Genomic DNA, 18,176 nt, shown 5'->3' on the forward strand with positions numbered 1-18,176 from the left:
TATTTGAAAGAGAGTAGAGCTTTAGAGCTTATTTCGTTGGACTCAGTCGTCTTGAATCCTTAATAATCGCCACTAATTTAGAAATCAGCATCCATGGCAGAGCTGAAGCCCCTTTTAACCGCTAATTTTCTGCTTATAGTTGACGGAAACTGGGCTCAATGGGGCAACTGGAGCACGTGCTCAGCCACGTGTGGTCATGGTAAAGTGTACAGGAGACGTACGTGCGATAGCCCCGCGCCTTCCAATGGCGGGAAACCATGCGCAGGCTTAGGACACGAATCAGCAGAGTGCCGAATGACGTCATGCCCCGGTATGTTGGAAAACTCTTTGAGATTAGAATACCTCTTTTTTTTCCTCTAGGAATGGATGAGTGTAGTCAGTAGTAATATGATCAAGCAAGTGAAAGACAAAAAAGTAATACTGCCATCAAGTTTTACTGCCTGCTCAAAACTTTTGATGTCTCAAGAATATGCGCAGATTGAATGAAACAAGTCCGTGAAGGCCCTGCGAAAGAATCGTTTCGGACCATCCGCGGACAACTTTACCGAGTAAGACTGGAAGATAACCCAGAAGTCTCATAATTCTTACCCAAAGAGAGGCAACTGCCTTTGTTGGTTTAAAAATTGTTTTTATTATTGCGGCTTGACAATCAACGAAATTTCATCTGACGTCTTTGTTCAAATCATATCGAAAAATGTTCTCCAAATTTGAGAGAGAGATTTGTCGAAAATCGTGTTAGGAATGTTTTGACGAATTACTTATCGCCGCGTTTCAATTTTCTTTTAAGTGGACGGCCGCTGGTCCGGCTGGAGTGCGTGGAGCCCATGCTCGGTCACTTGTGGTAATGGTCGTCAAGAGCGCACGCGAAGGTGTGACACCCCAGTTCCGGAATATGGGGGAAAGTTCTGCGAGGGACCTGCTAAAGAGTACCATAACTGTGAGGAAGACGATTGCCCAGGTAACTTCAGTCACTGTGCTCGTTGTTGAGTTAGATGAGGTTGATTTAAGATTGAAAAACAAGTTGATTTTAGAGCAGGGGTTGTTATGTCTTTCACGAGATACTATGCCGGTAGATTTTCAGGAGTTGAAAAAAATTCCGTCCGGTGGCCCGGGGCAAGTAGATTTTCTGGCTGGGTAAGTAACTTTCAGAGCTCACTAAGCCAATGGGCCGGCAAGCCATCCTCTAACCAAAATATGATTTAGGCGAGCAGGAAGTGGCCCCGGGTAAGTAAAATTTGGGAGCTGCTTGCAAAGGGGACAAGCTGGAATTCAAGCTTTTTTAGCCTTGGGTTTTACGTGTTTTTTGAAAAGCTTGGAAGGAACCATCCTCCGAGTTCGTAGGACAATATTGCCCGTTAAGGTTTTCGTTCCCTGGCTTTTTTATTTGTTAATGGACAAACAAGGACCAATTTAATTTGAAGAGTTGCAAAGTATTTCATTGTTACCCATTTCCTTTCTGCAGGTTTTTGGAGCGACTGGTCAGCCTGGAGCGTTTGTTCTAAGAGCTGTGGAAGTGGTGGAAGGCGAAGCAGAACACGAACGTGTCAAGGAGGAGCTACTTGCGTGGGCTCAGCGCGCGAAATTGAAGTCTGTAAACTGCAGGATTGTCCGGGTGAGTGATATTAGCAAGACCTTAACAAGCGTGGAACGTAATGCCTTTGCATTTTTGGGGCTTCCCATGGAAGTCTAATCTGTATGGTGTTCTTTGTCATTTGTTAAACTCTCAAACAGACTGACGGCTGATCAGCCAGCAGCATGTAGCGCTGGGTGGTCGCAGGCCATAAAACCGAATTATTTCCGAATAATATATGTCGAATGCGGAGAGGGTACTGATTGATTGTTTTGACTGCGGAGCCCAAGTGTACGCTTCAAAAGTATCTTGTTGAGTCTCTCGTCTTTGTTTTATAGCTTGTCGCAAGACCATTGACCTTGCCTTCATTTTGGACTCTTCGGGAACTGTAGATGACTCACAGTGGAAACTGACCAAAGATTTTGTCCATGGAGTCAGTAACGGATTCCGCCTGGCTTCCAATGGAACCCGAATCTCTATCATCTCTTACTCTACGTTGCCTCACATTGAAAGAAGATTCGACGACAAAAACGAAAACGATAACATGGCTGACTTCCTTGAGTCAATGTCTCAGCCACGTGGTGAAACGCGCACTGACCGCGCCCTGAAATTGGCGCGAGACGAATTAATAACCTCTGAAGGCGGAGCACGTGATTATACACCCAAGGCGATTGTCTTAGTGACTGATGGAGGGGATAACCCTGACAGCACGGCCAAGTTTGCTGAGCAACGCGCGCGTGAGCTCAAAGACATGGATGGTGCAACAATTGTTGCGGTAGGAGTGGGAGACAAGGTAGACCAGTACGAGCTAAGGCAGCTGGCCACAGATCCAGATCACGCATTCCTGGTGACGTCTTATGACGACATCATCGGTTACGTCAAATCAGCGGCTGATGCAGTTTGTACAGGTGAGTGAAGTTATTTTTACTTTCTGTCTTTCTTGCTCTACGAAAGGACATGAAAAGTGATAGTTAGAATTCGGCTTAAAGAGCGCTTCTTCAAGCCAAGTTAATGATCTCCCTCTGTTTATAATGTACAATTGCATTAAAATCTATTGAACTTATGTATTTAAAATAGTTATTTAAACATGGCACATCGTCTTAAGCAATTTTATTGTTTTTCTTTTGCAGCAAAACCACCTCCACCACCTCGTAAGTGTGTTAAATATTTTTCCTATAATTCTTTTTATTATTATTACTCTCTGAGTTCTCGTCACGCATTTGATTATTTTGATTCTGTTGTGACCTTCAAGAGGGACCTTGGTTTGGGTTCTGGACAATCTTAATTACCATAATTTTCCTCCACAGCTCGTTGGGGCGCATGGACAGAATGGAGTCCGTGCATGAAGACTTGTGGCACGGGTGTCAGCTTGAGATCACGTGAATGCCTGACTGGGGCTAACTGCAGGGGATCCGGTACCGAGACAAAAAAATGCAAGATTCAGGATTGCCCATGTAAGTATTAAGACAGAATCCATCAGGAAATTGAGTAATTTTAATTTTCAGTGGACAAAAACCTTGTACCAGAATAATTTTCTTTTTTACGTTTTTCAAGGACTATAGATGTAATTAGTTATGTGTAATAACACGAAAGAAAATTTCTTATGGGAACCCGACAAAATAAATGTTAAATTTCATAAAAATTAATGACATCTTACACATGAAATTTTCAGAATTTTAACTGTTTTCACAATTCTTGTAAAATTTGACATTTATTTTTGTGTAATCCCTGTTTATAAAAGGAAAATATAGAGCGTTCGTTTTAATAAAAGGAAACAAGGTTAACTTGGTTTTGATCTAAAAATATCAGAGGGGGAAGAGTAGAAGCTCGCATCTCTCTTTAGCAGACAATTTTCCCGGTCCTATCTGAAATATTCTATGCGCCTTTTAATACCTCAGTAGTTGATTTTTGGCGACAGTCATCTTGGCGACACCGACAATTGATGTTCTTGAACTTGTGTTTGTAGCTTGCCAGATTGCAACAGACCTAGCTTTCGTCCTGCCAGTTTCCTCCCAAATCAACGACACCGAATGGCGCGAGGTTCAGAACTTTGCCAAGGGCGTGGCCAACGCCTTTAACATCTCGTACCACGGAACCCACGTGGGTGTCTTGTCATACTCGTCCCAGGCCACCATGGAGATGAAGTTCAACCGATATTTCTACCCAACGGATGTATTGAACGCGATTGATAACATCTACCCGGAGGCTAAGAGCTACCAGGGAACACGCATGGACGACGCCTTGGAAATAGCCAATTACGAGCTGTTTACCCCCACTGGAGGGTCACGTGATCAGATCACCAAGACCATGATCGTGGTGGTGTCAGACCGTTTGGGCGGTGAAAAGTCGCCAGCAATTTTGAGAAGACTCAGGTACGCCGGCGTCACGCCTGTCGCCATTGGCGTTGGCCCGGATGTCAAGAATGATGAATTGTTGAAGATAGCTGACCGGAATCACACGTTCTTGGTTAATTCGTTCAATGATCTTATAACAGTGGCTGAGAAAGTTGTTAAAAGTGCCTGCAATGGTGAGTGACACAATGAAGTAAGCGCACCTCCCCGGGGCGTCCCTGCACTGAAAACTCAAAAATTCTAATCTACATAACTAGATTCCACTACACGCTGTCTTTCTTATGTACTACTTTCATTCTGGCAGTTAGCTTGGCTATTACGCGGTCCCTACTTTAAGCGGACACCCAGTACTAAGCAGACGAGTAACTGAGTGTGTTTCAGGCGTTTCTTTCCACATTCTAAGTAAAACGAACCTTTATTAAGCGGACATCTCTATTAAACGAACACCAGCGAAGCTCCCGTTGGCATTCGTCTGATACAGGTTTCACTGTATCCAGGGTTCGAACGCGTTTTGAAAACCTTTGAAAACCCTTGAATTTTAAGAGTCCTTTTTCAAGACCTTGAAAGTCCTTGAAATTCTCTTTCGTTCATTTTGGTCCTTGAAAGTCATAGAATTTTAATCGAAGCACATTTGATAAGAAGCATCGTCACTATTATTGTCTTATTCATTACGGAAGCTAATTTTTTGATAAGCACTCACAAACGAATTTTCAAAAAAAAAATGGTTGCCATTAAGAAAAAAGGCCCATTGTTATCAGAATATATTTATAGTTTATTTGGAACCTGTGTTAATAGTAATAAATTGAAATTTAAAAATGTGGTCCTTGAAAGTCCTTGAATTTTACGGCAGAAAAAGTGTACGAACCGTGTGTATCTCTCCAAGGGGGGAGGTCTCAACGTCATGTAACATTTTATGTATTTTGTTTTGTTTTGTTGTTTCTTTAACATAGTACCAAAATATCTTCGCAAGATGTGGGACGAAGAGGCTCACAAGGAACGTCTCAGAGAACAGGCTGCTGCTCATAGAAAGAAAGTGCTGTCTGCAACACACCAAGGAGTGACCGCGATACCACTTACACCGGGTCAACAGGCTACAGTAGGTTACGTGCAGGAACCTGCCGTAACTCCCGCTAGTCAAGCTGTAACATCGCAACCGGTTAACAGGAATGTTACGTCGAAACAGCAATCGGTTGAGCAGGAAACTGTGACTCAACCGAATTACTCCAACGTGTCGCTGCCTCAACAATCGGAGCAGCAAAACGCACAAATAGCAGCGCAAGCCGAACCGGTTCCGCCAGCACAAACAGTGCAACCGGTCCAACCAACCCAACCAGAACAGGCAGGGTATCCAGCGCAGCAAGTTTATTCCAATGCTACAGAAGTTCCCCAACCAGTACAAAATGTCACAGTCGTGCCTGAACCAGTGTACTCTAATGCGTCGTTTCCTGAACAACTCGTACAGCAACCAGCGCAACCAGCCCAAACAGCGCAGCAGGTTTATTCCAATGCAACGGTAACCCAACAACCAACGCAACTGGTTTACTCTAACGCGTCATTGCCGCAACAACCCGTACAACCAGTACAGGTAGCCCAACCAGCTCAGGCGTTTTATTCCAATCACACTGTAGGCCAAGAACCTGTTTATTCAAACGCCACGCCGAGTCTTCAACCTGTGGAACAAGGCTGGTCGAATGTCACGTCAGCTCAACAAGCTGGTTACCCTGTTCCAGAAGCGCAGCAACCAGTTTACTCGAACGCCTCTGTGTCACCACAAACACCTGCGATAGAGTATGACAATGTCAGTGCTCCTGGAATGGTATATCCTGGTGAATCATCCCCTCTAGCATCACAAGGTTTGATTTCAAACGTTAGTGCGCCTTACACACTACCACAGAGCAACCAGACTGTTATTCCCGCAGCTGCTCAAGCAGTCATTCCTGGACCTGCTCAAGTAGGACCAGCCGCTGAAGCAAATGCTTCAATTCCACAGGCTCAAGCGCCTTCCTTTCAACCTCAACCCACTGTTGCAGTTGCTCCCGCGCCTGTACAGAACGAAACCGCTGGTCAAACAATGCCTTCAGCTGCCGATGCTACTGGTGTACCTGCCCCTGCATTAGCGACCGCTGCCCAACAACCGGCGCCTGCTCAAGCGAATAATACTTTACCGTCCCCTGAAGTTGGTATCCAAGGTATGAAGCCATTCTTAGAGACCTTAAGATGGAGGTTTGGTCATTTTACTGCAAACGACAAACTGCGGGTTGCAGTTAACGGTTTCGCGTTACCCGTCTGCCCATATTTGGGACTTAAGATTCGCGGGTGGTAGCTCGCGGTTGCCATGTTTGTTTTCATTTATCCACTTACTTCTGTTTTAGCTGAGAAATTGTCTTCAAAATTATGTGTTTTGAAATAGAATTCGATAATCAAAAAAGTTGTGTTTCTTCTCAAACGTGGGATTGTGACGTTTTAAGGGTGCAAAAACCTTGCGGTGAATCACTTACCTCTTGAGCGTGGTCTAGCCTTACAAACATGAACCTTAAACCGCAAACTTGACGGCAAGGCCCTGTTCACGTGACTTCTTGAGGTTCACGGTTCGCGGGAAATGCGGATTGCCGAAAAACCTCAATCTTAACGTCTCCATTATGTTTATCCTAGTGTAGGAGATCAGTTGAATAGTATAGTCTAACCCCTGTCAGGTCTAACCTCTTCTTATGGAAACCATTGTGATGCGGACATCAAATACATCAAACTTATAGACTCCCTGCCTCTATTATACGGACACCAGGTCCTACCCCTTTGTTTACACATAAAGGGGATTTCAACGTTTCCTTGTTTCTGTTAATACGCAAACAATTTGCATTCACGTTAATCACCTGAGACGTTAATCTTTTCTTTTGTGTAGCTCCGGTCGCAGTTCCTCCGATGACCTTCAATGCTCAACCTTTCGGTAAGTGTGTTCCCGTTTCATTGCGTAGCTTACATGAATCGTTGCTGCCTGAAATTCGTTTGCTGTAAAACGAAACCAAAAAATCAATCCAGCTTGTCTACTAGCCACGTGGATGAACAAAGCCAAGATGTCAAAGCCCACTTCGTAATCATCACCTAACTTCTTCTAATATGAATTCCTCCGGGTTTCTCTTATACAAAGGCGTCCATTTCATTCTGGGAACAAAGATTTCAATTAACAAAATAACTGAAGATTAAATCTTAAAACGCCTTGCCTGATTTCAACAGCATGTTCACAACGCTTGGATATTGTATTCGCCCTTGATTCGTCCAGTGACGTGGCTGGGGACCAGTGGAAAGAACAGAAAGACTTCATGAAAAAGATAGCGGAGGGTTTCCAAATTCAGGAGGATGGTACCCACGCTGGAGTGTTGGCTTATTCCACCATACCCTCAATAAGTATGAAACTTGGAGAACGAAACGCCAGGCAGGAACTTGATAAGGCTTTAGATGACTTGCCGCGTGACCCCGGTAACAGAAACTTGGTACGTAATCTGCTTAGCACTTTGTAAGTGTTTCTAACAGATTGCTTGGAAGATGTCAAGGTTTCAACGTTCCTCATTATATACAGGAATGTTACGTCATTTTAGTCTTGCAAGGCCCCTTGAAAAGGTTTTTCAAGTTTCTACTCTCATTTTCCTGATCAGCGGTTGATACGATCGATCCTAACTTTCAAATGGTAGGAATTCTACATAGAGACTTGGGGTACTTACCAGTTACATGAGAAAACCGGAAACTCCGGTTGGAGAATCAAATGGTTCGCGCTATTTCGTTTGGGAAGCTATAGAAAATACGGGCCGCGATTTGAGGCAAATCTTTCTTTCCGTGCTTTTTAGTCTGTTCAGTTTAATTAGATATACTCTCTCCCACCGTGTCAAATTTTATAGTGTTATGTTTATAAACAAGATTTCCACCCAGGTGGTCTGATATCTTCAGTTGAATGTGCACAACTAATGACGTTCCTCGCCCTGATTTTATGTCCATTTTCAGGTTATTTTGTTAGAGATGGCCAGATTTGAAGTGTTCACCAAGTCTGGTGGAATGAGAATGCATAAACCTAAGGCCCTTGTGATCACAGTTCTTGGACCCCAAAATGACCACAACACTAACGCTGCCAAGAGCCTCAAATCGTTCGCTAAACAGCTTGAAATTAGTGGCGTAAAGGTCAGTAAAAAATAAAGAGCAGCTTAAGAGAGGGAGAAGTCTGAAGACGGCTCTAACTGTTCAGTTTGCTCTTGAAATCTCATAAGCTGCTGAGCTACACTTTCTAGTGGTATCGTTTACTTATTAATGGCGGCTTTGAAATTGGAGGGCAAATCTGTTATGGAAGTCCTGACGTTTGGCCATTCTACGGTGGCTCGTAGGGGTAAATCACGTCCCAGAATCGAAAACACTTCCCAGAATCCAAAAGTACTTCCCAGAATCCAAAAATACTTCCCAGAATCCAAGCACGTCCCAGAATCCAAAAACATTTCCCAGAATTCAAAAACGTTTCCAAGAATCCAACACAAGTCCCAGGAATCCAAAAACACTTTTGGATTCCGGAAAGTGTTTTTGGACTCTGGGAAATATTTTGGATTCCGTGACGTGTTTTTGGATTCTGGGAAGTGTTTTGGATTCTGTGACGTGTTTTTGGATTCTGGGAAGTGTTTAAGATTCTGGGAAGTGTTCTGTCCCTATGGGCCACGGTACATTTCAGTTAAAACCTTTTGATCCTACTGAGCGCTTCTTTTCTGTGGCGCTGTTCTGTCTAGTGTGCTGTACAAACTGTTGTTAACCACTGACTCTGGCCGATAAACTCCTAAAGTGCCGCCTTTCAAATGAAAGCTATTGAGTGGTGTTCACCTGTGAAAAAAGCTAGGGTAGTACGTTCATGTTTTTTACAATGGCTCTACCTTCGAAGTCTATTATCTATAGCGCGAAGTAGCTGATAAAGCTCGCTGCTCTAAAAATAAATGGGACTTTTCCTGACTTTCTGTGTAATTTCTTTTTAGGTCGTAGCTGTAGGAAGCCCGAGCATTGATGAAAAGGATCTACAAAGTATGACCACAGATCCTAAATACGCCGTACGAGTTAACGATCTGAGGTCCCCGGCAGAGGCTGAAAAGGTCTCCAAAATCATCTGTAATGGTAAGCAATCGCACTCGAGAGCTTGGGTTCGTGAGCGTACTTGTAACAGTTTTTGAACAAACCCAGTACATAAGCATTTTATCGCCTTTGACGAGTATGAGATGTAAAATTACAAAGTTAACTCATTGTCGATACATTCGCTAAGATGTTATTCCATGTATAGAAGCGTAGCTTGGTAATGTTTGCGTGTCAAGTATTTTTCGATTTTAGCACTATTTCGTAGAATGGAGGATTTAGTTTAGGTGTGCGACCTGCAGTTTTAATTCTGTAATAACACGGATTTCCCATTCCTTCCCAAGTGGCTGCGGAGTACCCCTCTTCAGAAGTGAATCACTTCGCAGCAGCAAAGCCAGTACAAGTACCACTTACTGACCAAGTGCAACCCGCACAACCAGCGGCTCCAACTGCTCCCCAGGCTCCAGCGCAAACGCCTCCCCAGGCCCCAGCACAGACTGCTCCCCAGGCTCCAGCACAGGCTGCTCCTCAGGCCCCGGAACAGACTCCTGCCCAGGTCCCAGCTCATAATGCATCGGCTGTACCTCAAACTAATCCCGCTCAAGAAAGAAAAGGTACATACTTTGTATATTGGTATCTATAAACGCTTGCCACCGTATAAGGTCCTTTTCATCCGTAGTTGAAAGCTTTTTTGGTATACACCTAATTGCAATAAGGTTGTCATAGAAAAAAGCAAAAAGTTAAATAGGAATTAATTAGCGTGTAATTATCATAGCTTGCAACATTCACAACACACACGCTTATATCTGAATATTAATCACGTAATATGAGAGAAATCATTTGCATCAGTCTCTTGGTGTCATTCTAATGCAATTCCAGGCTGATTCATCTAGCGAATTTCAAACGTGCTCGAATTACAAAGCACATCGGATAACTACCAAAGAAGTAACGGCACCATTTTTTTTTCAATAAATATAGCCTGGGGTAAATTCCAGGAACTCAATGCGTGTTTTAGATTAGTGCTAAATAATAAAAAAGCCAGTCTGCGTATGGTTTGCAGTGCACAACACCATCTGATCACAATTTTCAAGCAACAAATCAGGGGCGTAGGCAGGACTTTTCATCGCGGAGAGGGTAAGGGGGTCCTCCGCCAGTTCCTCACCTGAGCCACAGACCAAGCTTCGTTTGTCAGGACATAATAGATTGGAGACTGAAATTGCGACAACTGAGACTTAATATTGCTCGCGTCAATTTACCTTTTTCTGTTTTGAATTGTGCGACTTCTGTTGATGGAGAATGTTGGCTCTAAAATGACTATGGCGCCTGTCTATCTTACAGCGCGGAATTACAGAATTATCTCTTGTTATTGTGAATGAATTCCTAAATAATTGTTAAATCCTGAATTAAAATACGCAAATGAAAATCACATGGCTAATTTATTCCTATTTGTCTTTTTGCTTTTTGCTTTTTTCTATGACAACGTTATTGCAATTAGGTGTAGAGATAGCAGTTTGAAATGCAAAATAGGAGATTAATCCTTTGAGTCCAAATGGTGGTCGTTAACATAAAATTTATCCTACTAAGTATAGCATATGTATAACACAAAAATCATGAGAAAAAAGTGATTGTTACTGCTACTTGTTGTTGGTGTGGTTGTCATTTACCAAGTTATTGCTGACCAAAATTTTTTTCTTCTAGAATATCCCTTCACGTGTCAACCGGTGCTGTACTACGACTTCGATAAGATATGTGCTGGAGAAATATTTGACGAGTCAGGCTCGGGAAATAACGGAATGTCCCGCGGGAGTGTCGTCGTCGAGGCTGGATACAACGAAGACAATGGGGTGGATTTGTCTGATGGGTTCATACAATTGGACGGAAAGAACTTCAAGGTGGATAATCATTTTGACATGTTTAGATTTAGTGTATTCTATACTTAACCTACCCTAAAGAGGTTACATCTAAGAGAAACAACGTTAATTGTTAGAGAAATTGCAGTAAAGTTCAATCGTGTTGATGCTTAATAAACTTCGTCTTCGACTGTTCCGTCAAGATATACGTGATTATTCACAACTATTGAATGAGGCTGAGTATCATCTGAAGAATTATAGAGATCGAAGCGGGTGTTCGGCCTCGGCAGTTAACACCATGCAACTTGATAAATTTCTTACGAATGACAAAATTACAGCTTCGTATGAAATAAATGTCTCCAACCCATTATATCAAACGTTTCAAGAAACAAAAGTGAACTTTGAAAATATGTTGGCCTAACAAGGTTTCAAAACCCCACAATTTTAATCCGTTTTAATCTTCCTCAAGTTGGTCCATCCGTGCATTCTTTTGTATTTTCTTTGTTATTTATACCTTCTTTGGATGTTTTAAGAGGTTTTTTTTTGTTTCACTTAGTTTGCTGCCAGTTTCCAGACATTGCATTTTGCCAAATTTCGTGACACAGCTCCTTAAAAAACTGATATTGTTCCTTAAAGGTCAATCATTGGCGGATCCAGACCCTAAGATAAGGGAGTTGGGCGTGGAGTCTCAAATAAAGGGGGGGGGGGAGGCTGGGGCCCCCTGAGCCCCTCCCCTGGATCCGCCACTGTCCATGTTGTTCTGACGCTGTGATCTTTACCATTTGCAGGGTAAACCAACCTTGGGCGTTACCATAGCAACATGGGTCAAAGCCAAAAACTTAACAGGCCCGAATGTAAACGAGATCTTCGTGACGGCGGCGCCGGGTGTCGCAGGCCCCACTAAGCAAGGAGAGTACCACTTTGAAATCCTCGACAAAGGCAGGGTGCGGTTCTTTCAGCGAAATAACGGCAAGACGGTGTACGGGCGCACAACGAAAGAGACAATTCCACTGAATACCTGGGTACATCTGGCAGGCAGTTACAATCCAAACGGCAAACAGGCCTTGATTTACATAAATGGCCACCCGGTTTTAGATTATGAGCAGACAGAACCACATGAGACTGATTCCCTCAGCACAGACTGGAGTAAAGGTGCCTATATTGGCTCATTCACCGATGACGTTGGAACTTCGCGCCAGTTCAAAGGGGCCTTGGACGAGTTTTATATGTTCCCATGCGCCCTCACGGGTCAACAGATTGTGAAGCTTAGAGACACACATAAAATGCGTAAGTTTATGGTTGACTGTTGTGTTAAGGCCCAGAGGCTGGTAGACGCGATTTCCATCTCTCATTCGCGTCCGGTCTTGTTTCTCCACGAACTCTTTTCGGGGAGGAGTGCGGGCTTCTTCCCCGGACAGGGATTGGTAATCGAGACTAGGAGGCTAATAGTCTACTAAAACGTAAGGTGTTAATGAGATTAACTGGCTGGTATTTTGCGAATACGAATACGAAAAGTTTCGCTTATTTAAGCGGTATTAGGTTTATATAAGTCAAATGTTTTTAACATTTTCTGATAAGAATGACAATTTTTTTCCGTATATGAATAATTATGAATAACATTATAGTTTAACTCCAAGAGGGGACTGCAGAGGTGGTCGTAGTTTGTAAAAACGGAGTGGTCGTGTTAACGACGTTGTAAAGTAATGATTCCGGAATGAGTTTCGTGCTAGAGTGAAGCTCGTACTGTATTCACATTATAAAATCGACCGACTCTACCTAAGGCGTTCTTGCTCGGGTGGTTTTTCGCACCAGGTCAGATACGCATGCGCCATTCGCCCCAGACAACACGATTTTCGATTTTCAATCAGCATCGAAGTTCGTCTTTCAGTTAACATGATACTCAGAATTAAATTTCGTACGAGAACGAGAATTTCGTTGAAAACCGTGACGAACACATTCCGGAATGAATCGTACGGGAACGATTTCAGTTGTTTCGGTATCATGTCAACAAATGAAGAGAAATATATAAATGGGTATGGAATGAACTCGTTCCAGAATAAAAGTCATTCCACTAGCATGTGATTAGCCCCTAAGTTCAGACCCGAAAATAGTGGTAGCAAAAATAGAGTCGTACATCGAGGGGTTCGACTGTACCAGCTGCTGACTGTACAAAAATTGTGTCCCTCTATCCCATTACAGCTAGATACGTAGGACCCTACCCTGGTGTACAGCGTGAGGTATGGCGTGGAGTCCAAGGAACCACAGTAACCGACCTAGTCCTTTCTCATGACTACCCTAACAAACCCACTGAAACGACCGTTGTTCGGGACTTTGACGCGCCTAAAAACGAGGGCGACGACTATGGTTCCCGGATGCGAGGGTACTTTGTGGCGCCTTATACGGGAACATACTCATTCTCTGTGTCTGGCAACGACCAAGCGGAGTTGTACTTCAGTGGCTCGTCGCGCGAGAAGGACAAGGATTTATTTGCGGTTGTACATGGAACTGGGCACAATGACTTTGCGGAGTAAGTATTGCATTCTTGAATATGCAAGCACTTACTAGTTTTCAAAGAAAATACAGTTTGACAAAATCGGATCCATTACAAAGATTTCGTTTTTGACCCGGTTTCTCGAAGGCCAGGTGTTGCTTAATTTTTTTTTTCTTGATAGATGGTTTTTGACTTTCATCGTTTGTTGTTATAAGAATGCGTTTGATAAATTTATAGAATCTTTCATGGCGAGGGGACATCGATAAACTACCAGGTCTATATTTGTCCGTTCCCGGGAATTGAACCCGCTCTGGAGTTAAGGGCTCTACCAACTGAACCAGTCCTCCGCCATTTCGGCAAACACACTGAGAAGTTAACAACAAATCTAGCTTCTTTGTGAGAAAATACGAAGCATTTCAAGGATAATAGCCTTTAACTGCACTTAGAGCTTCTCTGATCTTCATTGTGTTTCTTCTAGCATGCCGTACCAACATTCAGGGTACATTCCTTTGGAAGCTGGGAAGTATTACTGGATTGAGGCCCTGCATAAGGAAGGCCAAAGGAGGGATTCCCTCTCAGTGGGCTACACCCTGGAATGTCCCAATACGTCACCAGTGCTTTCGGAGACTCCCATACTGAAACCAAGTCTTCAGTATAAGATACCAAGTAAGTTAAACTTAGCATAGTTGCAAAACGTCGGTGTGCTAACATCAGACCTGACTAAATTGTTTTCCAGTAGAATTATAATAGATTTTAAAGGTTCATACCATGGGACTATTCTACATTTATGTCTAAAAAGTTGACCCAAATCGCTAAGGTATTATGAGAAGGGGATGCCCATGCCACTAGGGTTTTTGGGAATGAGGATGCCCAAAACATAGGGATTACCATATCACTGTAACACCTCATCGGAAAAGCGAGGTGGGGTTCACTCTGTGCAAAGAACTTTCAAAAATTCGTCACACAGCTCCTTTCAATACACTCATTCTTTCATATATCCTTCGTTTTACGACTAAACATAACCCCATTGAGACCTTCTTTATAGTTAGGTAACCGAGCGTTTTATCTTATCTAGGGAGCTGTGCCGAGGTCAAGAAAATGTGGCCAGGCTTCAAAGACGACGAGTACGTCATTCAAATGAGTAGTTCTTGTGATCCAGTACGACTGTACTGTCACGGAATGAACACTGCCACTCCCCGTGAGTACATCACTCTGCCAGCAGGACCTGACAAAAACTTCGCCAGTTTTCACCGGGGTAGGCTGCTCAACTTTGAGACCTGCTCGGGCTCAATCAACCCTGAACCAAAGCTGACCGCGAATTATTGGGGAACAACAAGGTATAGAAAGAAAACTGTAACTTTTTTGTCCCATACATTTGTCATGACCGTTTCATCTTTCTCGACACTTTTGTTATAAGCAGTCCTGGTTTTGTTGGTTGGTTTGTTTGTTTGTTTGATACTGTAGTTCGAATCAATTGTCAACCCAGACCATAGTTAATAGAGGAGACTGGTTATGAAAGGCGGAGAACATCAAAGATAGACACAACAGTGCTGCAGTTACACAAACCTTTTTGTTGTTGTTGTTGTTGCTCACAAATTGTAATGGAATATAATAATGCGACGCTTTTGTTGGTCAGTAAGATCAAAATGTTAGGAATGGTATTGAATCTTGTTCACCGTCAAGTCCACAAAAACAAATAACCAAAGAGTCTGACGGGTTTCATAACCATTCCACTCTATTAACTATGCCCAAACGGAATAAACAAGATGAAAGTTTGAATATCTTAAGGTATCATCCAGGGTAAAAAAGTCATCATTTTTCGAAATTTTCAATTTTTAGATGATTAAGTAGAGCTCATCAAGAGCTCCCTTTTAAAAAAAATTCCAGGAAAACATGTTTTTTCTGTGCAGACTTATGGAGCGCAAAAGTTTTTTCTATGCTAATTATCTTAATTGCTCGTTGACAAGTCCTGTCATACTTGATATGCATCGATAGTGTAACTCTTTTGCTGATCTTGACGCTCAAATTATTTTCAGGTTTAACAAACTCCGCATCGATCCTACATCGGGTCTTATACACAGAAATGATTACCAGTTCGCCAAGACCGAGGGTAACCCAGTCAGATTTGGCCGCGCGGGAGACTGCTTCTCAGCGGCCTCCAAATGCCACAAGGGTAAATTCCAAATTGATTTGTCAGGCACGGGAATGCGCATGCGTAGGGATGTAGAGTGGGAGGCCTGGGGTACGCCTAAGCTTCCAAAGCGGCTGCTTAATGTTCAAAAGACCGACGATGGGCTGTCTGTGGTTGGAGAGTGCGGTGGATCGTGTGGAGGTTGCCAGCCTGCGCAAGAGAGAATGTACGTGGAACCAGCTAAATGCATCGACCGGCAAAGCACTGGTATGGCTTTTTCTAGTTTTTTTTTTTTACTACAGTTAATTGTTATTATCACATCCCATAAAGCAGTTACAGTGTTCTTGGTGACAAACTACTACAAGGCTTTCAAAGTGGGATTCGTAATAGACTGCGCTACTGAGCTTATTTTACGTGAACGGACGAAATGTAAAGTACCGTGTTTATATAGCCTTGACACACGTACAATCAAACGGCCAAATGACATGACTTGCTGCAGATTGTCTGGTTTAAAACACAGACTCGCGGAAAACCCAAAAAACCTTTAGAAATAACTCGCTGGAACCTTGTTCGACGGCGGTGCAGCTTTCGCGCGGTAGCATCTCTTACTTTAAGAGTCACAAAAGGAAAAAAAAAGCAGCCAAAAAAAAATATATATTCCGCCAGCTCCGCTCAAGACTGGGTCGGTGTTGTGTCGAACTGCCTTATGGGAATGTTTTTGGGGGAGGAATTTGGAACCAATTTCCCTTCGCAGCTGTCATAGCCAATAAAGTAAATAATAGCGTCCCAAAACAGTCCAGTACACGTTTGACTGTATTTTCTTTATCTCTTTCAGAAGCCGTAGCTCGCCACTCTATACCGAGGCATCATGCCTCAAAATCCAATGTAAACGGCGCGAAGAAATCCTTCGTTAAGGTCCCTGAAAAGGTGCACATTCGCTCCAAGATTCCTTATCCTCACAAGAAGACGTTCTTCAAAGCAGGCCCGGGCCTCGAAGATAGCGAGATGGAAGTCATTGGTCACGTGACAAAAAAGAGAAAGCGAAGCGAATCAAAAAAGAGGAAGAAGAGAAAGCGACATCTTAACGTGTAGACCTTTGGCCGATAGAGTTTAGATCTTTGTTTAAATTCGAGTTCAGTGTGAGGGACACGACTATTTGTAGCTGCCATACCTTTAGTCAGCTACGTTTACAGTTTAGTTTTACAATGTACAAAACGACAAAGTTTGTCGTTGTTGAAGCCGAGTAAATGATGTCGATAGGGGTTGATGCAAGCAGTAGTGGATCTTATTTACCTTTACTGTTTGCAGGAAATATTATTTTAAGAGAAGAAGCGAAATCACGGGGCTTTCCCTTTGTCGGATATTCAAGGCCCCGAATGCAGATGTTAATCTTAATTTTAGTAAATTAAAAGCCAATGAAATGATTATTTCTTCTCTAAATGGTAGACAGGCTGTTGTAAACAAACCTTGATTTGTGTTGTTTGCCAGCTCAGCCAGTAGCTCGGTCGATGTAAAACCTCGACAAGTCCAGTATCTTAGATAATATTATTGTTGTTAATAGTGTTATAGGTATTCAACGACAAATGTCAGTCTCAGGGAATTGGGGATTTAAGTAAAATTTGAGTACCACTATTCCGATTCGAATTCTCCAAACTGATTTCAATACATTTACTTAAAGAATTGGTTGAGAGAATTTGAGAAAAGATCAGACTTCTCCCTCAAGTGATCATTTCAAAAATTCTCATTACCTTTTCTTTTGATTGTGTGTTGATACTGTTGGGAGTAAACTGATGCTGGTCACTTTGGGATTCAAAGGGGAAAAAAGGTTCATTTTGGTGACCTTCACACTCCCTGCTCGTATAGTGTCAGAAACCGAGTGCAGGAGAAGGATTTCACAAGAGAGTTTTTTCTATCCCCTCGCGTCCCATTTCAAGTAGCAAATAAAATGACGAATGAATCACAATACTGGGAAGTAAAGAGTAGCGTCTGAGGTAATTCTAGGAATTTTAAGTCGCTTTTTTGTGTCTCTTTTTGCCTCCATAATAAATGGATAGTCGTTTTGCTAACACAGGCTAGAAGTATGATTAAAACATCTTTGAAACTGTGCGAACCTCTTTTATTCTCGTAATCCTTTTTCTTGAAAATGGCGCATAATTCAGCTTTGCTTTGCAAGCTTGCGTACTCCTTTCACATTGTCTTGTGTGCGTGCTCTTGATGATTTCTATCATTGTTCAACTTTTTTGAAAGCTGTAAGACGCAATGCAATGTACTAATTACCTGGAAGATGTACTCAATTGAAATAAGGAGGTTATATCATATGGTAGCTTCCAACTATACAACTGTAATCAAGTGAACAAAGACAAATGGATCATAGAGTATTTTTGATGTGAAAATAAATTTTAAAACACTCGGTTTGTTGTGTACAAATTCTTATTACAATTGCTAAAATTAGGTCTTGCTTAATGTAATGCGCCATCCCCGACCCCAGAGCTCTTCTGCACGTGATTACCAACACAAACAGTTGGGGAGGGGTTATGGGGAGGGGAGGGTTTGAGGGGTGGGTGCCGGGGGAACATAAACAGAGATTCTATGTCCTCTACATAATCGGTTGCGCACAGACAAAACCAGTCTCTGTTGTATTTCGCTCTTTCAGCGAACTCGTGAGACACAAATTCTCGTGTTACATTATTAGATT

The 18,176-nt window shown here is 42.7% G+C and overlaps 1 protein-coding gene across 1 annotated transcript in view; it reads left to right on the forward strand.

Moving 5' to 3' along the window:
* The window catches only part of LOC140938422 (uncharacterized), a 59,961-nt gene extending 42,070 nt beyond the window's left edge, over positions 1-17,891 (forward strand). The window contains exons 48-67 of the mRNA XM_073387922.1: positions 140-310; positions 788-958; positions 1,463-1,612; positions 1,909-2,478; positions 2,701-2,721; positions 2,878-3,024; positions 3,537-4,097; positions 4,872-6,110; positions 6,821-6,865; positions 7,153-7,409; positions 7,915-8,088; positions 8,919-9,054; positions 9,354-9,623; positions 10,708-10,901; positions 11,648-12,146; positions 13,059-13,386; positions 13,829-14,016; positions 14,426-14,687; positions 15,387-15,748; positions 16,317-17,891. Coding sequence (XP_073244023.1) covers positions 140-310; positions 788-958; positions 1,463-1,612; positions 1,909-2,478; positions 2,701-2,721; positions 2,878-3,024; positions 3,537-4,097; positions 4,872-6,110; positions 6,821-6,865; positions 7,153-7,409; positions 7,915-8,088; positions 8,919-9,054; positions 9,354-9,623; positions 10,708-10,901; positions 11,648-12,146; positions 13,059-13,386; positions 13,829-14,016; positions 14,426-14,687; positions 15,387-15,748; positions 16,317-16,573 — 6,002 coding nt within the window. The 3' untranslated portion in view covers positions 16,574-17,891. The remainder of the gene's footprint in view (positions 1-139; positions 311-787; positions 959-1,462; positions 1,613-1,908; positions 2,479-2,700; positions 2,722-2,877; positions 3,025-3,536; positions 4,098-4,871; positions 6,111-6,820; positions 6,866-7,152; positions 7,410-7,914; positions 8,089-8,918; positions 9,055-9,353; positions 9,624-10,707; positions 10,902-11,647; positions 12,147-13,058; positions 13,387-13,828; positions 14,017-14,425; positions 14,688-15,386; positions 15,749-16,316) is intronic.
* The last annotated feature ends 285 nt before the right edge of the window (positions 17,892-18,176 follow it).

The sequence above is a fragment of the Porites lutea genome, chromosome 1 (genome assembly GCF_958299795.1).
Source record: "Porites lutea chromosome 1, jaPorLute2.1, whole genome shotgun sequence".
Classification (NCBI taxonomy): domain Eukaryota; kingdom Metazoa; phylum Cnidaria; class Anthozoa; order Scleractinia; family Poritidae; genus Porites; species Porites lutea.